At 40.6% G+C, this 22,789-nt stretch overlaps 1 protein-coding gene across 1 annotated transcript; it reads left to right on the top strand.

Annotated features, from left to right (window-relative positions):
• Window positions 1–864: 864 nt before the first annotated feature.
• On the top strand, window positions 865–22,460 carry LOC139204227 (pikachurin). The gene is made up of 25 exons (XM_070834208.1): window positions 865–970; window positions 4,602–4,711; window positions 6,125–6,211; window positions 7,058–7,084; window positions 7,374–7,491; window positions 7,590–7,725; window positions 10,017–10,183; window positions 13,401–13,513; window positions 13,672–13,919; window positions 14,809–14,993; window positions 15,097–15,197; window positions 15,283–15,383; window positions 15,835–15,979; window positions 16,335–16,524; window positions 17,127–17,252; window positions 17,694–17,937; window positions 18,047–18,158; window positions 18,720–18,836; window positions 19,148–19,328; window positions 19,921–19,944; window positions 20,131–20,209; window positions 20,359–20,502; window positions 20,922–21,005; window positions 22,103–22,206; window positions 22,309–22,460. The coding sequence occupies exons 1-25, from the start codon at window positions 865–867 to the stop codon at window positions 22,458–22,460; spliced, it is 3,201 nt and encodes a 1,066-aa protein (XP_070690309.1).
• Window positions 22,461–22,789: the final 329 nt, after the last annotated feature.

Here is a 22,789-nt window from a genome sequence, read left to right as displayed (position 1 = left end):
ACACAGGCAGGTATGTTTTGCTATCTTTGTGGGGACTTTCCATAGACACAATGTGTACTGTAACTGAAACTAACCTTAACAATCACCAAATATTTTGACACTTTTAGTCTTGTCAATAACAACAACATTGTTCTCCCAGTAAGGAGTTGGATGACCCCACAAAACGCTGTGGACCCCACACTGTGGTGTTCTCCCAGTTCACACACACACACACACACACACACACACACACACACACACACACACACACACACACACACACACACACACACACACACACAGTATTATATTTTATGTAGTATGTCGCTTGTGCGGCTTCCCTGCTTCTGCGTCAAGACACGCTCTCCATCTGTGTCCATTGTGCGGATTAGAGGCTTATTATCCTCTTAGCTCTAAATGGCCCCACGTTCCTGCACTTCGCTGTCCATCTCATCTGCTGTCTGAGACGCGGACCAGAGCGTGGCACGAAAGCGAGATTCACGCGTAAAAATGATCGTGGCCACCATTCAGTTGTTTTAGTCGTTGCGCATTACGCGCGGATTTTTGGGACGAGCCTCTCCATCGTCTGCCGGCGCGTCTGCTGGGGCACAGTGGCTGTCTGTCCGTCCGTTAATATGTCCAACCCACTGATCTTTTGCAGACTGTAATCTTATCAGTGTCAAACCGTTGCTGCCCTTTCCTCTCGGGGCAGTTTCTGCCTGTCTTTGGATGGCGTTTGCGCCAACATTTGGATAAAAAATACCGACTTTTATCAGAGAAGACTTTTATTAAAAAGGGGATTAGTTACATTTACAGTTACAGGCGCGTACGGATGTGTGATAAAATGAACATCTGACTGTTTAAAACTTTCGACCAGAAGAAGACATGGAATCTACATGTAAAGAAAGGAGTCTTTTATACTTACTTCTCTTTGCAATATGCACAGCCAGCGTTTGCTTTTGTGCAAGAAGATCAAATGCCCGGAGATCTGGTAAGTTCCCCCGCAGACCTTTATACCACATTTAACAAGGTGCAATAGTAGTAGTAACAATAATAATGATAACACTTTACGATGAGACATTGTGGATGAGGGCAGCATTTGTGTGTGCTCATATTTCCAATTGCTTGATTACACCTGCATCATAAAGCCTGCTTTGAAACTTTGTCATGAGTTACTGGAAACATATTTTTTTAAAAACAGATCACAATAATCTAAGTGACAATTTTCCTTGAAGTCTTGAAGTTCAAGGTTGATACAAAAGCAACATGTTACTCAAACCATTAAAAAAGCCGCCCCCCTCTTTCTGTAAGGTGCTTTTAGTCACTGAGCAGCAGCACAAACTGTATTTTAATCACAAATAGGTCACAAATTGTCCACAGTGATTTTAACTCTGTATTTGACTGGGAGGGAAAGGGCTCAGACATGACTTTGGTATTTTCTTTTTCAAAACCCTGCAAAAAACAGTGCATGTAGTGTATACATTTTACAGAGTAGGTAAATATTTATCCAAGAAAGAAAGAAAGAAAAGACAGAGTCAGTTTTAGACCCACAGCACACTCATCAGCTAACTCTAACCAATGTGCTCCTGTGGGCAGAAAATCCCTGGATGCTGATTCTGTCTGCTCCCTCTCTTTCCCCGTCTCTATCTTTCTTTGATTTCCTGTCACCCTGAACACTTTTTCCGTCCCAGTTTCCTCCCTTTTCCTCCTCTTTCTCTCTTTCCTTCACTTCCTTTTTCTCACACTGTCAGTCTCTCCCTCCCTCACTCTTTTGGGCCCACGGGCCAAAGCAGACTATTACATCTGTCTGTCAGCCCAGAAAACTTGCCACAGTTGGGACTGCCACACAGAGGACGGCTGTTGTTCTGTCTTTATGACTGCCAGTGACATTTGTGCTTGTTTTTTTTTTTTTTTTGAGGTCTTTCAGGCCTCATTCTTGGGGAGGGGAGAATGTCAACAGGGTCTCGATGTCCACATGAATCACATCATCCTCTGAATAACAAAGCTGGTAGTAGTAGGAAAGAGTTAAGATTGAGTGACGGCTCTCCCCAAGGTGGTCTTACTTTTTTTTGACAGCTTTATCCCAGAATCCAGAATAGGCTATTGAATTATTTATAGTATCATTCACTCTTACTATAATATGTTTTAAATAACCCCCTCTATTATCTTGTTCAGTATAAACACTATCATACCGACAGACACAAAAACAATCAGTATGAGACAAGGCATGAGTTTGTTGGGACAGTTTTTTCATTAGATGACATTTCAGTCTTTCCCTTCAGATTGAGTTTGCATTATTATTCCCTTAGCCATACTGAAGAGCAGCACAGCAGCATGTGCCTTGGTGGTCATTCACTTTTGGATGACTCAGACCTGGAGAGAACAGTACTTCTACTCCCAAAGTGGAGACATAGAATCAGAGCGATAGAGCAGGTGGTTTGCTCTGGCAGAAGATATCTGATTCATAGATTGAACAATCACTCGACGAAAGAGAACAAGTATTATAGCAGCACCTTTTTGATGTCAGGCCAGAGTGGTAAAAAAGCATGTGGAACATCGAAATCTCGATATAAAAAAAGCTCAATGCCAAAATGCTCTGTATTTATGTTTGAAACTGATAAACAATGGGGCAGTTTGCATTCAAACTAGACCGTATTAGCTTCTGGGAGATTATATTAGTGTCATTCTACATGGCGGCCATGTTACTTATTGCAACAGAAAAAGAATTTAGTCTGAATTTAGTCTTACTTGTCAAAAATATTCCACCAGTTTCAGTGGTTTATGTCAAGATTTTCAGGATTCCTATTTATATTGTATGCTGCCACTATAGGCTGCTGTATATTGATGGACATAAAGATGATGATTTTAGATGCCCCCCTCTCTATCTGCTCTAATTGTGTGAGATCAGCTCACCCTGGGTCGCTGGGTCCCGCCCTGGGGAGATATGGATGATTGGGGATTTCAGCTGACATATTGAATTACCTGTTCGGATGGAAGAGAATGGAGAAGACTTTTGAGAAAGCTGGGGAGATGCAGACAGGAGAGGATTCATTAGGACAGGACAGAGGTCAGCATAGTAAGTAGAAGAGGGCAGGCACAAGAGATAAGAGGAGAGAAAAGGGAAAGTGGAAGAGAGCAGTGCTGTAGCTACATGAGATTTCAATTTACAAAGCTTTGCTTTGCTGTATGAACTTTTCGTTTGATTCTTGTGTCAGTCTGTGCCAGGAAATTCTGTCCAACTGCCACTCTCACAGGCAGGTTTGGCAACTGTGCACTCACAATAAGAGACAATGCATCTTTTTTTCAAGGCCATAGAAGAATCAATTCATAAATCACATGCAGATAATTTTAAGCAGCTTTTTCATTGTCTGTACGTAACAACCCTCTACTTTTCTGTAAATGTAATGACATTAAGTGCATGGCTTTGGGGCTATAAGGGTCCTTGTCTACTCATGTTTAAAGCCAGGTAATGCATATACAGCGGGTCATCGTGGGTGTTTATGATCTATACCTCTGCTGATTATTCTCCGTCTTTCTTCCTTAAGAGACCTCTGAAGTGTATTCAGGCCGCTGTTGGACAATGGAGGTGCAATCACAATCTCTTGAAGTGTCATAGAAGCATCAAGCACTAACTAACACAGACCATGAAAATAAGGACATTTGGAGTCAATTGATAGTATAAGACAGCTCACAGAGCTACAGGTTGTGCCATTTTAAACGGTCCTTTTTACACCCTTCAAACAGCCTACGGTGAAATACGGTGTAGGTGCTGCTCAGATTATTATTGGCTATTTTGAGCAATATTGCAACAGACTCACCTTTGTTCAAATCTCATGGAACTATTGACGAAAGGTTTATATATAATACGCAGGCAGTTTTTTGCAGAGTGCAACTTCTTTACCTATTGCAAGAACTAAAATGAGGTTACTGTATTCTATCCTTATTAAACCTCCATTAACCCTTTCTGACCTACCATAAATCCGCCTGAGCATTTTTTTTACATACTGTAGTATGTACCCATTTTTTGGAGTATTTTAATTTACTATAAATCAATACAACCCTTACATCCTAGATTTTAATAATATGTATAGATTCATGCCTTTACTAATGAAATAAATTGCCAAAAAGTGCAGTAAACCACAAAAAAAGTGAAAATCGTTTTTACTGTCTTGAAACTTCAGAACACATGAACACAAATGAAATCACGGCACATTTCTTGGCACATTTCTTGCTCAGTATCGAAGCACTATGGAGGGGTATCGGAAACAAGCTGCAAACACAACATTGACTTGTTAAACATACACCACATACAGTGCAACATGCATTAATTTGGAGTTGAGTTCTTGGGGAACCTAAGTCTGATATCCACTTTCATTTTGGCTCAGTTTTGGGGTCCACTAGAACCCTAGGGGAGTTGCTTTGTCAGTCTCCAAATAGTGTTTATTTCAGGTTTTTTGTTGTTGTTGCTGAAAACAGAATTGCTGTTTGAGATGCAAAAGAATCTCATAACACCAATTGTGTCTTGTTTATTGCTGCCTAATCACAGTGACACTTGCACTTTTCTGTTTGGATATCCTTTGTTTCCCTCATTAATTGTTTGTCTGTGTGTTTGTATCAACCAGATCGTCTGAGTCCTCCATTAGACATCCAGCTGGAGACAGTCAACTGTACTGCCTTTAGCGTACGATGGAAGATGCCCCGGCGACATGTCAGCACCATCACTGGATACAAGGTAGTCACAAACTTTGATTTTACATTAAACAATAGCACAGACCATTACTGTATGTGTTGCTTTCATTTCAGTGTGACTGCTAAATGTGTGATGAGCGTTAAAAAACATTCACCATCAATAGTACACTCATGTCAGTGAAACAAAGGTTCATGGCAGATGATGATTTCAGAGGTTAGAAACATGGTCTTTCTCAATATATGTTTTTATATTTTCCATATTATTAGCACTTGACTGAAGGATAGATGTTCCATACAGCTTATATCACTGTCAATTGCAATCCACTCATCCTTGGTTGGAGGGTTTGTCAGCAGTCATTTTTATGTGATGGCTTTCTTGCAAGGTACCATCTGAGGCAACACCTAACCAAATGGACCCAGCAAAACAGTTCAAAACTAAGAGAAAAAGAAAATGTTTAGCTTTAGAAACAGCAAGCTAAAAAACACACCTCTACGTGTATCGTTTTAGAGCCTCCTTTTAAAAATGCATTGAAAGGTTTTCAACCAGACAAACCTACAAAACAACCTTTCAAATGTGTTGTAAATCAAATGTCCTCTCTTTTTATGAAAGGATGCCCATTTCTTTCTGCAAGCCACCTTTTTTTCTGCTTTTAAAGTGCCTGTCAAATTCACTGTCCAGCAGGATGGCCTTGAGGGCGAGAGTGATAGTTGGGACTCTCTGGTGTTTTGATGGAACCGCTGGTAAATGTATGCTTTTTCAGGCGCAATATCACTGTGAAAGATGTGGTCACAAATTATTTAGTGTTTTGTCAATAGAGGTTTTGCTCTAGGTAAGCTGTGCCTCGAGGACTTAAACGGGATTTTCATTTCTTGATAGACAATGGACACAAATATAGTGATATGCAATTTTAGGTTTGTACTCTGGGTATTGTGTATTGTTGTTGAATAAAGTGGACTGAATGCTGAATTGAACTGGGTCTTTCCTTTCTTTTATTCTGACATAACTTTTAAGTGTCCATTGTTCCTTCCTTCCCTCCCTACTTCTTTCCTTCCATCTTTCTTTCCTCTTTTGTGTTTGTTTTGAGTCAACTATTAACAAAGTGTGGATCAGAATGACTGTGTGCGCTCTGCTTTTGACCATATGTCTGCACTAAGAGGATTAGTCAGCTACCTAGCCTCCCCACAACTCACAGATAAACATGCGCGTAGATTTGGCCAGTCACTTTGTTCATAAATAATCATGTTTCCTCATTGTATTTCCTCCTCATCGTGTCATGTTTACATTGTCACTGCCATGTCTTTAGTATGTAAGAGCTGAAAGGTTAAAAAATGGTGCTTTAATCCCACAAACATGACATCTATGAATGCCATCCAAACATTTGATTTCTGACCCTTTACCATAGAAATATGTGTTTCTTTATGTCTTCCCCTTTGACTGTGTGTGTATGACTTTCAGGTCTTCTATACAGAGTTGAAGAATGGCCGTCCAGTGGGCGCAGCGTCTTTCATGGAGGTGCCTCTCAGCTTGGACATGCTGACCACTGTGAGTACACCGATTTTTAACTGTGCTGCTTTATGGCTGTCATTTTCAAACCAGTGGTGTACATGCTTAGACAGATGCCACCATCTCCATCGTAATCACCATCCAACTTCGACCTGCCTCTAACTTCCGATTTTGACAACGAAGGAAATCTCATCTGTTGGTATTCAACAAAATCTCTGCAGTGCTGCTTTATCAGTTCACAGAAACACACGCTTCAAAAGCAGCATTACCCTAAATAATAAATAAAAACAAACCATTAGAAGATAAGACTTGCAATATTTAGCATTTTTGTTACTGGCAACAAATCCAATTAAAAGACCAAAATCAGCAGTGAACTAATCCTACTAACAAGTGCTATCTGTGTAGCCAAAGCCTGATTCATTTTATTCCTCTCTGCCGTGAAGCTCCTTCGTCGTCCCAAACTATTAAAAACACAGTTGCTCTGAGTGACATGTTGCTTCGTTATGGTGAACATGGGCATTGTATTTTATCTAAAGATGAACCCACATGCAGCCTTAATACTGACAGGATATATTCTCTTTTAAAAATAAAACCATTGTTACCCACATCCGTCTTGACCAAGTGGGCTCGGGGGGACTGTTGCTTTTGATCTGTTCATGGGATGAGATGACAATAAGAAACATAAAGACTAACTGGAGCTTGTAGTTTTAGTTTTACCTTGCAAGATTTTAGGCAGTATTTTGTCACTTTCTATGAAAACATAAAACTACTTAACTGACAGTATGTTGACTGTTAGAGTGTTTTTCTGCAATTAAAGTTATGGCGATGTCCTTGCTGTGATACACTTGAGTATTAACGGATACCTCTGCTGTTATTTTCTCAAAGGGGCAATTTGATGGGCAAGCAAGCTTTGTGAGTATCCTCAAGCCTTTTTTTTTTCTTACTGAATTAGACCCTGTCATTGCTTTCATATCACAGCTGACATTTATAGCTGCACTGGACTATTTTGTGCTTGGATTCTAAAAGAATCCCATATCAGTACTTTAGTCTTTTTCCTCTCCTCTTCCACCATTTTTCCTCTTACAGGCTTACCTCCCATCTTTTTTCACCTTCTTTCCTCCTCCTAACCATCCTTGCTGATGTGCTCTGACTTATCTTTCCATATCGATATCTCTTATGCCCACCCACCCATATGTTCTAGGATGTGGACATTGGTAACCTAAAGGTGAACACTAAGTACAGAGTCAGTGTTGGAGCTTATGGTTGGGCAGGGGAAGGTAGACCCAGCATGCCCCGAGACATCGGCACTACATCACATGGTAAGAATACGTGAGAAGTAGGAATCAATTTTATAGCTATTATTTCTACACTAGTGTTAATACCTTTCACTCAATCCAATTTCTTTCTGTGCCATTAGAAATGTGTATGCCCCCATCACCCCCTACTCAGCCCGTTGTCTTGGCTGTATCAGACACAGAGCTGGCGTTGTCATGGCAGCAAGGAGAGAGTGAGGGAAGTGCACCTGTCCTTCACTTCCTGGTGGCTTACATCAGGTCAGTCATAAATGATTCATCAGCTTTACCTTTATTAAACTAACTTTTTGAGACGGCAGCAGGACGATGTCGCTGACAATACACACACACACACACACACACTCATAGGTATATACATTTGCATACACACAATTAGTCACACACATACAAACACCATCGAACCAGCCCATGGACACTTATTAGGTGGAGAGCAGCCTGAAGTGGCCACATCATGGAGGGAAAGATCAAGCTTAAGTGAAAACCCATGTTCCATCACTGGCCGTGTGAGGAAAGGAAAAAGGCTGGTTGCTTTTATCGGCTTCTTCTGATAAGCCACCTATCTTTGGACAAGGAGTTTTTCACCAGAACGCTGCTCCAGTGTGTCATCAATACAAATGCTTGCTTTCAGATACAATGAAATAATGGTATCTTAAATTAAAAGTTTGAGATTTTGGGAAATGCACATAAACTCTTATTGTTGAGAGATAGATGAGAAGATAAATGCCACTCCCATGTCTGTATGGTAAATGCCAGCAGCTGATTAGCTTAGCTTAGCCTAAAGACTGGACGCAGGGGGAAACACACCCCTAAAACTCACAATATAATCCTTCATATTTTATATCTATATTTGTTTAATCTGTGCACAAACTGAAACGTAGAAACAATGTACAAAAACTTCATCTTTGATGGGTTTTATTGTCACTGTGAAGTTGCCAGATAGCCAACAGAGACATAACACCAACACATGTTGCTTCTGTGTTTCAGTTTGGATATGAACAAATCACAACTTGTTAATCTGTGAGCTTTAGGGGGCCTGTTGGGCCCGTTTTTGAACCTATGGAGTGCTCAGATAGCTGTTTTTCCTTGCATCCACTCTTTATGTTGAGCTAATTCTGTTATGTAAAAGCGTGATGAATGGAACTGGGACAAGCAGACGTAGAATATGAATTACACTTTTCAACCATTGAGGCTGTTTTAATGGACATTCAAGGGAAATACATGGCATAATATATATATATATATATATATATATATATATATATATATATATTGGTGCATATAACTGCACATTCAGTTCCCTCAACAAAACCTCTGCATCTACTCATCGTCATACTACTATAATACAGAATGTGCAGCTCTCTCTTTAACAGTGGATTTTGGGAGGCCTTGCTGGTCTGCTTGATATAACCATTTGGGTTTTGACATGAAGGTCACTTGGGACACGAGAAAGAATGAATTTCATTGTTTGCCTGGTAGTGTCCAACCTCACACGCAATAGTATATGCACAGACGCTGACACACACACACACACACACGTACACACATATGAAGGACCTTGCATGTCTAGACAAGTCCTGAGGCGAAAATGTCAAGGAGGTTGGAGTCAGAAATAATTTGCCCAGAGTTCTCTGATGATTTGCCAGACACAAAAAGAGCAGATACAATTAGAAAATGCCCCATTATAATTGTGAGTTGTAAAGCTGGAAAAATGTAAAATGAAAGAAGCCTTAAAAAACACAATGGTGTTGCCCATCATGGTGCTGAATGAATACCCTTATACATAGTGATTCTAGAGAGACAAAGAGAGAGACAGAGACAGGGGCACAGGAAACGTCTTACTATAACAGAGTAGACATGAGTCAATGTCTGCTTTTGAATGCAGGGGCATTTTCCACACAAAAGGTCCATCTCAGAGGTGAATCTTTCTCCACTTACATGAAAAGAGGCCTTGGTGAGGCGAGACACAATAGTGGTCAAGATTACCCGATTCAACGGATAGCTCAGACAGATGCCCGGAATCAGCACACAGATATGATAGATCCAAAAGGAAGCTGGAGATCATCATTTCATTTTATGCTGTACTTTTGTTTTCAAACCAACCTCCTCATTAATGCAGAAAATAATGCTTCAAGACTTTCAGGTCCTTAAAAACAATAACGCAATTAAAAAAAGGACACATCTTAATCGATTGCTTGCTTTATTTTGTTTGAAAAGGTATTCTGCATTTTTGTGACCTTGAGCTATTCAGAACTCTACTCTGTCGTAATTGCAATCATTTACAGACATTTTCAGGGACATACAACAGCAGGAGGAACACAATCAAGTGAAAGTTCACATCTGAATTTTGAAACATCCCGCACTCAAACATATAATCATCCTCAAAACAACTACTTTGAGAATTTTGTCATTGGTTTTTATAAAAAGAAAGAAGAACACACATGTTTTGCAAAATGTGGAAACATATTGTAAATAAATGAAATATCAGAAAACAAAACCTAAATAAGAGCTTTTGTGTGTCTTGTTGTTCCCAGGCCAGAAATGGACACGGAGTGGACATATATTCGTGAGCCCATTGAGACTAACTCCATGGTTTTGAAGGGTTTATTACCGGAAACAGAGTATCAGTTTGTTGTTCGGGCGGTCAATGTGCATGGAGCTAGCCCACCCAGCCACATCAACAACCCTGTGCGCACTCTCGGTAAGGCCGAACGTTGATCTCTGGGTCAATGTGCTGTGATGCCACAACCAAGACAGCTCAGTCTCCCTCGTTCCCCCTGGTTTGTCTGGTTTTCAACCACATTTCAAAACAAAGTTGGTGTCAGTTTCGTTTCGACAATGCACCCACACAAAAATAAACAGACTCTGCTTATTTTTTGCATCACCAACGTTATCCTCACAATAAAACTTCTGCCATGTTCAACCGCACTGTATAATTCCCAGCGTTATTGTGGAGACAGTCACATCTTTCTCCCAGTGGTGTGAAGCAATGATAAGTTTTAGAAACAGTTTTCAAAGTGTCTTGCAAGTTCTATCAGTCAGAGTAGAGGCATGATTACAGAGAGCACCACCATGCAAAGATGACATTTAGAGCTTTATTCTGTTCTGCATGTCTGTCTAAATGCAAATATCAAGCTGATGTGTTTTGGTTTGAAGATAAAGCATATTTTGTTGCTAAAAAAGTGTCATCACATCTCAAATCTTGCCATTTTTTAATGTACTTCTTCCATTTTTTTAAAAACATTTCCACTATATTTTTTCTGTTTATTGGTTTTCCTGAGGCTTACAAAACCTTCTCAAATCATCATGTAAAAAACGTGTTAACTTCCAAGATGAATAGAATATCTTATTTTATTTCAGGTTTTGGCACAGCGATAGTGTACTCTGACAGTTTCCTCTCTCTGCATTTGCTTGAATGTAGGACAACACGTGGCAGTGTGTCAGTGTGCTGTGATAGATGCTGATATGGAGCAACAGTCATTTACTTTATTATTTTTGATGTAGTCAGCTGCTAATGGGGGAGGGGTGCAGTCAGGGCTGATTGATATTAAAACACACAGGCACGCACACATTCACACAGGTGTGTACCAGACATACACATACATGCAGCAATGGCAATGTTGTAATGGATCAAGGACCATGACATTGGAATAATTTACCTACAGATTTGTGGGCATTATGTTATCCTTGTATGTGTCTGAGTGAGAGTGCATATCAGGCTTTAGGAGTATGATTATAAATGACTATTAAAATCAAACAGTCATGTAGATACAATCACATTATCCAGACTTGTTTCTGTGACCTGCAGGCCACACAGATGACTCTAGAAAGCCATGTAGACAAGCGGCTTCTGCTTCACATGCTATGTTAGATGTTAGACTGCTGTAAACTGCTCTGATTGTATTAAGTGCCCTAAGTCCTGCTGGACTGTTCAGAGACAGAGAGACGGAGCAAGAAAGACTGACAGGGACAGAGATAATGTCAGAAAGAAGTGGGTAAGAATAATGTCAATGAAAGCTACATGAGACAAGATAAAACAGTTGGACAGACACAGAGAGACAGACGGACAGAAGCGAAGAGATAGAGAAGCGTGGTTTCTTAGCAGGGGATAAAAGCGGGTTACGTCCGAGTCTCATCAGACAGGATTAAGGATGGGATGCCAGACCCCTTCTCCGCCCATCCAGACCCCTGATGGATACACATACACTCACACACACACACACACACACGCATGCATGCACACAATACACCTCTGCTTGAATGAACAGCGGGGGTGGGCTTGACTGACTGACATACTTTTCTTGTTGCTCTCTCTCTGGTAGTTCTGTGTGTGTGTGTGTGTGTGTGTGTACTTATAGCGGTTGGAAACACAGTGGTATGGATTGAGGGGAATTGTTACACAACAGAAGATTAATTTGCTGAGGGCTTTTTTGGGCACCCCCCCCCCCTCCCCTTGTATGCCAGAACTCAGTATGCAGGATTTAATGTCATTAGGCTGTGCTAATTAGCTCTTTAAATCTTGACATCCATGCTGGCTTAACAGTCAAGTTACTATGAGATGTTTGATTCCTTTAACAGTTTTCCATCTGTTTAAGTTGTAAAATATATTTGAATTTCCTCATTTGCCCAACAGTAGGGTGAAATTCTAGTATTCGATACTGTTGGTGGGGAGGTGGAAGAGCGTGGAGACAAGAGGGAGGGGATGTTGTTATGTAAACTAGGATTAGGCTTTCCAAAGGTACGTGGAGGTTACGTGTCCCACTGAACACGCACAGTGTGGTATTTTTGTATTTTATTTTATAGAAGGGAATTTTTGATATGATGATTGACACATTATATTCTATTGTCCAACAGATATGTACCAAATATAAGACACATTTATGCAAGGCCTTAGGAGCAGTATGCTTGAATGAGGAAGATAATGAAATAATTTGTCTTTAAAGTATCAAAACCAGTCAATTATATTTATAAAGGAAAACTAATTGATTAAGGAGATTAGGGAAATACATAATATTTTTGCAGCTAACCAAAGAGTTCCTCACGGTATTCACTGTCTGACATTGTCTTTGTACATCATGAGCTGCCGTTCTGTATCGAGGAGACACGTTTCAGTACGTGGTGCAGCAGCCTGGCTACAGGCTAACAGGTAGACATGTCATCAGTCATCAATCAGTGCATCATGGGTGACATGCTATCACACTTCCCAGCCTATGAACATTCATCAAAACCAGTCATAACCACACAGTAGAGGCACGAAGAGGAGCCAGCCATCACCCTCCCATCTCTCCATCTGTGCAACTTCCATGTGAATTGGACTCCATTGTTGTTTGTTGTTGGGGCCATTTTCATTGTTGTTGCCATTTTGCTTTAATTTTGCTGTAAAATGTAATTATGATGCTGCATTTGCAGCTGTTTTTCAAGCAGTAATTAGTAACCTCAACGTAAAATCTAGTAGATCCAGTAAATTTGAAGGATTTTAGCACAGCAATGAAAACACTACCATTGTCAGTGTACTGCAGATGGACAGCCACTTTCATCTCGATCCACATCATCTTCCTCCACATTCAAACCATAGCATATCAATCACAAAAGCAACAATAGCTACTTCAAAAATCTAAGCTTAGTGATAAGACTTCCTGCATAATTCTGCTGTATGATACTGCCTGTAGAATAGATGTTAAAAGACAGGAGAAATGTCACTATTAATAATATTTCCATATGCTTTTTTGACCTTAACTTACGTCACAGAGTATATTTGGACTTTGCAGCATATTTGTTTCATCATTCGACCACCTTTGTTTATCCCTTCGACCATTTCACTGCAATCATCATGTATATTTTAAACGCCTGTTGTGAAAGAATTAAACCTTTAAACACATGTACTAAACATCCTGTATCTTTACCGACATCGCGAACAGGTCCGTCAGATGGTGGCAGTGGTGATTACGGCCGTTACACCACAGACTCAAGGATCAAAGATGAGGATGGCTTCGACATTGATGACTCTGATTATGATGTATTTATTGAAGAGGTGGGTTTTACATGCCAGAGCTGGACAGGAATACTTTTACATTTTAGGTCTATTTATCCTTTAAATCATTTTTAACAGCTGAACAATTATTGTGACGTACACCGCATCATCCTTTTTATTTCTCTATCATTATTTTCCTCTGCTCTTCCTCCTCCCAGTTGAAGCCATTCCCAGGTATCAAACAGGACAACAGGAAGTCCCAGCTCCGCTCACGCTCTGGTCCATCGCCTGGTCAGAACGTTGTTTACCGTATGAACACAATCGCTCCTCCCAACGCTACTGCCCCTCCTGCTTCATCCACAACCCCGTCCATCTTCCCAGACTTCACAGATCTGGTTTTCTCAACCACCTCAGAGTCCAGTAGCACTACTGACACCAAGACTACTGCCCCACTCAGCACTACCAGGTGAGATGTGCCTTATAAACATTTATTTACTTTGATAGCTGTTTCACTGAGGGAATCAGCTTTAGATTGATAAGATGTCACTGCTGATTATCAGCAACTGGAGGAGGTAATGACCTCTCCTGTAAAGACAAGAGGGGAAAAACTTGAACATTTTCCACATGAAGAGAAAAACACAGGGACCTCAAGAAGGTTTTTTCTTTAAATCGCAACAAAATTACTATTCTTACTGCAGTTCCTCTTACTCTTTGATTGTTAGATTGTTGACTCTCCTGGCTTTCTGCTCTCTCCTAAAAGCCACCTACAGTCTTCTTTTTTCACATCCTTCCACTTAATTATTTCATAAAGATGGAGTCTGGAACAGTGAAATGTCATAATAATTTAAGCTGTCGCTCTGGTTGTGATGTACAGCATGTCATTTACTGTTACAACTACATGAAGTCCTAATTGCTGCTCTATTTCATTTTAGAGAACATTTTTGCTTTTTTCTGTAAGATCAGAATGAATTCTGTCCCTGTTACGTGCCCCACGTGTGTGTGTGTGTGTGTGTGTGTGCTGGTGCCTTGGTTCACTCTCTCTCCCCGCAGGTTCCTCCTTTGCACTAGAGGTGCAACAGATGTCCCATATTATCCGTTGATTAGCAGGAGTGTATATGAAGCGGGGGTGTGCCACTATTCTTCTGGGGTTCTTTTTCGTTATTGTTACCCCCCCTCATCCCCTAAACATCTTTTGGGTCGTAACAGTCCCTAAAAAACAATCACCGATAGATTAATCCAAGGACAGAACTGAGAATGTGACAAATACATTAAAAAACTGCATTTGAAAGCAAAAGAATAGTTATTAGCTAAACATTAAACTTTGTAATCTGCCTCCCTCTTCTGATCCACCTTAGCATCACTTTGCCCATCACCACCACCCCAACCATGTCCCCCTGGAAAGGGGAGGTACCTCGTGTGTATGAACTATCCTGCGACGATACCGTGTGCCCTCCCGACAGCTTCTGCCTCAGTGATTATGACAGCGGAGGCTCACGCTGCCACTGTAACCTTGGACGAAGAGGGGACACTTGCTCTGAGGGTGAGAGAATTGTAGCTGGATACAAGCTTCAGCATTTCAAGTGTTCAGCACCTCTCGACTGCTGCATTCACACACAATTATTTTATCCTTTGTTCTCCTTCAGTGGTATCCGTGACCTTTCCCAGGTTCCGTGGCCACTCTCACATGACCTTTGAACCCTTGAAGAACTCTTACCAGACCTTTCAGATAACTCTGGAGTTCAAGGTAAAGCAGCATGTCGGGTTTTTTTGTTTGTTTTGTTTTTCTCTTTGCGCGAAAGGAGCTTTGACACTGTTTCTCTGTGGTGCAGGCAGACTCTGAGGACGGCTTGTTGCTATACTGTGGAGAGAACGAACATGGCAGAGGAGATTTCACTTCTTTGGCTCTGGTGCGAGGAAAGCTGCACTACAGGTGAAGAAAACAATGACTCACTTATGGGTTTAGATGGTCAAAGGTTTGGATGCTCGATAAAAGCAGCATGCAAAACTTTAAAATGACTTAAGCTGTCACACACTGTTCTTTCGAACAATCTTTCAAGAGCATGAAAGAGGAAAGCTGCTAACCTTTGGTAGAAAGATTTAGTGGGATGTGACCATACCAGTCATGGCTGCTGTATTTCATTTTGTTTCGAAATACTCAAAACTCAGTGAGCAAATTTGATCGGACGTCTTAGTTTCACACTGCTACATACTATTGTATGCCCATTTGATTTAATGGTACGGACATGAAAAGGGTGTCTTAAATAATTCACTCAATATAAGCCAGTGCGATGTTAGAACAAGCACATGGAGAATAGATATGTGATACTGTTGATGAGGTGGTTAAAGTTGCATTTTATTTCATTTGATCTGTCGTCTGTCAGGTTTAACTGTGGCACAGGAGCAGCTCAAATAGTCAGCGAGAGTCGTATTGTTCTTGGTCAGTGGCACGCAGTCACCATCTTCAGAGATGGCATGAGCGGCTGGCTGCGTATGGACAACGACACCCCCATATCTGCTCGCTCACAGGTAACAATAACACATATGAATGATAAGAGACAGGCTCTCAACAATTAGGACCTATGCATACATGTATATTGTATAGTATAGTACACATGCACACTTTTAAATTTTGCATTATAAACATACACTTTGATATTGTGGTTGAGACTCATTTCAAACAGAATGCAAATGCACAAAAAAATGATTTAATTTTTTATCTTTTCCTCTATATGTTTATTTTAATACCATGGTATGAGAGGTAGCTGACAATATTCCTTTTTTAGTGCACTCAGGTTGTGAAAGAGCCTCAGTGTCCAAGTACTGAGGAGTGTTTTTACAGTGATAACGGATCCAGCACTCTGTGTACTTTTCACTCTTTCAGGGCCAGTACACTAAGATCACTTTCCGCTCCCCGCTGTATGTCGGTGGATCCCCAAATGCTTATTGGCTGGTCAGGGCGACAGGCGCAAATCGTGGGTTTGTTGGCTGCATTCAGAGTCTGACCATCAACAACAAGGCCACAGACATCAGACCCTGGCCTCTGGGCAGAGCTCTGAGTGGAGCTGACATAGGTGAGGAAGCACTGTGTTGTTTCTCTCTGGCTGCTGCCGGTGGTATACAAATACCCATAATAAAATGGTTCTCCTCTCAGGTTTCGATGCTCAAACAAGTAGTTTAATAGCAGTTTTAGAGTTATAGCTCTCTAGTGAGATGAACCATGATGCTCATCTTTGGGTTAATTGACCTGACAGTTGCAATCCAAAACAAACATATTGCAGAACATGATTTTCTAAATGCAGTGAGAGCCTAAAGCTATTAGTTGCATGAGAAAGTACAAATTGGTTTCAAAGCCATATGAAATAGCCAAAGCTTTTAGATTTCTTAATGTACAGTTTCTGTTATGCTGCAGTATGCAACCCCTCCCTAACAGAAAAAGATTTAATGAAGGTTTACGTTACAGCCATTACATGTCTTTACATTTGTCTGTCTATGGACTTTTCATGGCTTACATAGACTTTCTCTGTGGTGTGTGAAATGACAGATCCACACACATTCTTATTATTTTTATTTTGTTGAGTTACAAGATGTATCCATATTTACCAGTTATCTGTATAGACATATATATGCTGAATCCACTTTAATCACCTAATATCTCCTTGTGACTGTGTATCAGGTGAATGCAGCGACAGTGTATGTGACCTGGTCAGCTGTGCCAATGGCGGAGTCTGCTTTGCAAACCGTGCTGATGGATACATCTGCCTGTGCCCACTTGGCTTCAGGGGAACACTTTGTGAAGAGAGTGAGTCAAATCTGTTTTCTTTTCTCTCACACCTACTCAAATGCTTGTCTTGTTTAAAAGGGACCATTGTGAAGGTAGCGAGGCAAATCTCTCTGAGGTTTCTTCTTACTTGATGGCTCTTATAGATTATTACACAAAGTTTTTAAGGTAATTACTGACCAGCTGAGTGCAACATGAAGGAAAATTGGCTGAGATGAGGATTATTAATTCTTATATAGAGGCAGAGGGATTGATTACATGTTAGAGCAGCTTTAACACAATATAACCTTCTACTTCCTGTTCCTCCCCATGTTCTTTCTCTCTGTTTTCTCTTGTTCTCTGTTCTTTGCCTTATTTTTGATCCTCTTCACTTTTAATCTTTATGCCTGCTCCTCTTCTTAAATCCTTTTTCTGTCTTCCCTCGTGCTCTTTTCTCATCATGTCTTCTCTCCAACTCTTCAGGTTTTACACTGTCCTCACCCCTCTTCAATGAGACAGTGTTTTCATATGCTGTCATCCCGTGGCCTCTGTCCTCTCAGAGTTATCTGTCCTTTATGGAGTTTGAGCTGACGTTTCAGCCGTCGTTGCCCGACGGGACGCTGCTGTACAGCGATGACGCAGGCAGCGGAGACTTCTTGGCTATCAATCTGGTGGACAGATATGTAGAGTTCAGATTTGACTGTGGCTCTGGAGGAGCTACAATAAGGTACTAAACAGATGCACTCTCATATTATTCTCGGTTTCCTTCACTTTCTCATCGCTATTATATTTTCTAATTAGATTGCCTATATTTTATGTGATGATCTGTGCTGCAGGAGTGAAGAGCAGATCACTCTGGACACATGGCATGAGCTGAGAGTGTCTCGCACAGCGAAGAGTGGTATCCTTCAGGTGGACAGCCAGAGGCCAATGGAAGGGATCGCTGAGGTATTATTTCTGTGTTGTTTAAAGCTGCATTATGTTATTTTTTTAAGATAGGGGAGCACACTATTATGGGTAACACTTTAGACTGCAGTAATCTAAAGTGTTGCCGTACGTTCTGCAGGCTGAAGAGGTAACGTCTGACTCACAGCCTGCAGAATGTAATAGCAACATGAGTATTTACCTCTGAAATGTGCTTTAATACACATTAGTTACGAAGATGTCCTCTTAAACTCATGCTGAACTCATATGCTCAACATTGTCTTGCTCGTTTATCATCATCTTAGCACATAGAACACAAAGTAAAGTTTTTAGTGTTGATTGCAATGTCAAATAAAGACAAAATACAAATGTTTACTATAAAATCAAAAAAGATGATTCTGCCAAATTTCATCATGATTAAATTCTCTCTGTTAACAAAGACAAATTTGACCTTAGATAAGTATTTGATAAGGAAAAACATATGATGGTAATCTTGATGAAGATATTTATTTCTGTGACAAAACTAGATTCATTTATGAATAGTGGACATAAATTACTAATATGTTTCTTTTTTGTTTACTCAAGGGAGCATTCACTCAGATCAACTGCAGTTCACCACTTTATATCGGTGGAGTACCAGAATATGGTAAAACCAAGATGACAGCGGGTGTAGTAAAGCCTTTCACTGGAGTTATTCAGAAGGTATTGCAGTATCCACACAAAGTACCTGACACTTCATATTCAATATGAAGTCAGTTTTATTTGCTGTTGCAATTATTCCGACAGTGTTTAATGAGAATCACTTGTCATTAACTCATTTCACGTACATCACAATATCACAAAGTTTATTTTTAAGTCACAAAGCCTAATTCTGTTGCATCAATGTAGGTCAAAAAACATGATTCATATATCATCTTCACATGATATGTCAAGTGTCTTGGTGAATTTTTATACCTTCTCATGCTTCCTCTTCCTCCTCGTTTCTGATTGTTTCTTTCCTTTCACCTCCCCAGCTAATACTCAATGACCGCACCATCCCGATAACAACTGGCTCTGCTGGTGGAGTTAATGTAGCCAATTCTGCACACCCATGTGTGGAAAGTCCCTGTGCGAACGGAGGGTCCTGCAGGCCAAAGTGGGATAATTATGAATGTGACTGCCCCCTAGGGTATGACGGGAGGCACTGCCAGAAAGGTCAGTTGCACACTGTGTGTATTTCTATCTCTTTACAGAACTGGCTTATGTTTTAGTCTTTTTGTGATGCCTGTTCCTTAGAGCGTAACCACACTATACATACTGTGACTAGTACATGGATGCAAATTCAGAGTTTGGTTTGCACATCGCAAAGGTTAATGGGAGCCTGCAGCAGAACAGCAAATGAGCATTAAACAACATGACTAAGTTTAGGAGAAGAACTGCCATTTCACAGTTTGGTCCTGTGTGATCACAGAGCACAAGGCATAAGGTCGAATGTAACTAAGTAGGCAACATTTACTCACTTACTTTTTAGAGATACTTGGTTCTCACAGGACAGCGACGCTACAAAGGATGATCTTGTAGACCATGATGCATTGCTGTTGGTTAAACTACCCAATAGTATATAAAGAAATAAATGGTAGCAGTGTGTTTTGTTTGTGTGTTATATATGGTTTTAACCTTTTATCTTCTCTGGGATTAATTGTGTTTTTTCTGTTATAATGTAATATCATATTAAATGATATATTGGACAACCTAATCCCTTAAGCCTATTTGTGCCTTCTCTGTTTTCAATGCTTTCACTGAACAGAATGTGGGAATTATTGTTTGAACAGTAAGTTTTCTTTTATGAATTCAAAAAGTGGATATTAATATCTACAGTTACATGCACTTGCACTTCCTTCCCCTCATACGTTCCTCCTCACACTCAGTTAAAGTCTTCTGGTTTTAGTCAGTGGATACATGCTGATGCTGCCACCTTGTGATGATATGAAGTAAATACAATGTTTTCTTTGCCCAGCTGTGACTGAAGCCATTGAGATCCCACAGTTCATTGGGCGAAGTTACCTGACATATGACAACAGTGATATCCTGAAAAGGTTGGTGGTGAATCGAGTGTGAAATGGGACCACGTAAAGGTTTTTGGTGTCTTCACATTGCTGCAGATTTTGATGGTGTTTGTTACTATTGAAAGCCTCGATCACTCTTGCAATACACGTTTGGTCTTTGAAATGTATCTTTTTTTCAGGGTGTCTGGGTCCAGAACCAGCCTTTTCATGCGTTTTAAGAGTACAGCCAAGGATGGCCTGCTGCTATGGCGAGGAGACAGTCCAATGAGACCCAACAGTGACTTCCTGTCAATGGGGCTTCAGGATGGTGCACTAATCTTCAGGTATTTGTTCACGTGTTTGTTCAAAACACAAGTGACAGTATGAAAACTGTGAAAACATGTAAGCTTATCTTTTAATTCTTACAGTGAATAGCTGGGATCTAAAGAAACATTTCTAACTTTTCTTCTTCAAAGTACAAGTCTTACTTGCTGCATGGTTGCCCTTCCCTGCCTTTTTGACAAAATAGGGGCATGGGAGAAAAGGGCAGATTGGAGCAAGAGAAGAAAGTTTAGTGTAAGAGGAGGATGAAGATGGTGGAGAGGGAAAGCTGAGCTCTCAGTGGAGGCAGACCTGAAGACTAAGGAAGGATTATGACCTGGAAAAGAAGCTGGATTTATCTAGGCAGGACCATACAAATGTGAACCCACTACACCCTTTGTAACCAGCTAAACTCCTTGTATGTCCTTCCATACTGTTCTAGCTATAACCTGGGCAGTGGTGTGGCTAACATTGCTATTAACGGGACCTTTAGCGATGGAAAGTGGCACAGAGTCAAAGCTGTGAGGTAAGCTCTTTATTAATCTCTTTATTAAAAAAAACATGTTTTACTCAGACATTAAAGCTGCTCCGATTGATTCCTGATTGACTGATAAAGAGAGCCAGCTCAGTCTGTGGCTGCCCCCTGGACTCCATAGAGGTGGTGGGAGAGAGGAGGACCTGGTCCATGATGGAGGACCAAACTGTCCTCCATCATGGACAACACCTCCCACCCTCTGCATCAGACTGTAGGGGCCTTAAGCAGCTCCTTCAGTGAAAGACTGATACACCCTAAGTGTAAGAAGGAGCGCTTCCGCAGGTCCTTCATTCCCACTGCAGTCAGACTGTATAATGCTGCATTATAGCCTGCTGCACCAACCACAAGTAGAACCACCACCTATGCACTTTATTACTATTATTATTATATAACTGTGCAATAATTCACATCTCATTCCATCTCACCCTGTTTGTAATTATTGTGTACATAATGTTTCTTTGTGTATATAGGTTTTTCCTCTGTATATATTATGTTTATTTAATTTTCTATTTCTTTAACCGTGTGCTTTTGTCTGTCCCTTTGAGCTACTGTAACAGCAAACTTTCCCTACTGAGGGATCGATAAACAATATCTATCTATCTATCTATCTATCTATCTATCTATCTATCTATCTATCTATCTATCTATCTATCTATCTATCTATTCCTCTGTCCACTTGGGGGCAGCAGAACAAGCTACAGCTGATGTGGCAAACATGTTAGCAAACAGTCACCTTTTTACACATCCAGCAAATGAGCCAAACTGGCATTTATTTACAGCTGTGAGAGCGGTGAGACTTAATCAGAACAGTAAAGTTGAGACACTAAATAGACACTAAAACGCTCCTTATAGGTAAGAGAAACTGCAGAGCCGGGTGATAACTGCCTGTGGTTACATCCCTATCAGTGATCCATACACACATAGTCATTTTATCCCGTATTAATATAAAAAAAATTGTTGGTGGAGCTTTAAAGAGAGATGATTTAGTCTCCTGCAATCATTTTGTGTGCAGGACATTCAGAAAAATGGAGAAACCAAGGCCAGCCAGAACACTATGACTAGTTTACTATTATTCCTTGTCTCCTCAGGGATGGCCTGTCAGGGAAGCTGACAGTGGACGACTATGGAGCAAAAACAGGCAGGTCACCTGGAAAGATGAGACAACTCAATATCAATGGACCCTTATATGTTGGTAGGTGGAGCTTACACCTCATAACTCAACACAGCACTGTTTACGTGTAGTAAATCAAAGACCAATTTTAATGCCTGCTTTCTGTATACTCTCCCCCTGAAGGTGGCATGAAAGAGATAGCTCTTCACACAAACAGACAGTACATTGGAGGCCTGGTGGGCTGCGTGTCCCATTTCACTCTCTCCACTGATTATCACTTAGCACTGGTGGAGGATGCTGCTGACGGCAAGAACATCAACACCTGCTCCAATTAGAAAATGGCTTCAGTACACAGAAAAAATCCATCTTCAGCACCATTTTCAGCTGGAGTGAACACCTCCACCAGCTGATTTGTCATCTTGAAATGGACTAACCAGCACCAAATGAGTGAAAAACTAAATTTTGGTCTACCAATTCGGGGCTGACATGGTATGAAAATCAAAGTGGAAAAAGACTGATGACATCGTTACTTTAAATCTAAAGAACATTTAAGTGGCTCCTGTGTGCACAGTTTTTTAAACCAACTCCAACCCGCCAAGTTGTAACTTTTATTTAAACATTAACAACTTGATTTTGACACATGGCAACAGCAAAAAAACCACCA

The sequence above is a fragment of the Pempheris klunzingeri genome, chromosome 7 (genome assembly GCF_042242105.1).
Source record: "Pempheris klunzingeri isolate RE-2024b chromosome 7, fPemKlu1.hap1, whole genome shotgun sequence".
Taxonomy (NCBI): domain Eukaryota; kingdom Metazoa; phylum Chordata; class Actinopteri; order Acropomatiformes; family Pempheridae; genus Pempheris; species Pempheris klunzingeri.
Note: the sequence above shows the minus strand (reverse complement) of the source record. Positions and strands in the feature narration are given on the sequence as shown.

Coding starts and splice junctions, on each gene's coding strand:
- LOC139204227 (XM_070834208.1), top strand. CDS start 865: ATGGAATCTACATGTAAAGAAAGGAGTCTTTTATACTTACTTCTCTTT. Junction 15,980..16,334: donor CCATATCTGCTCGCTCACAG/GTAACAATAACA, acceptor TCACTCTTTCAG/GGCCAGTACACTAAGATCAC. Junction 19,329..19,920: donor CGGGAGGCACTGCCAGAAAG/GTCAGTTGCACA, acceptor TTCACTGAACAG/AATGTGGGAATTATTGTTTG.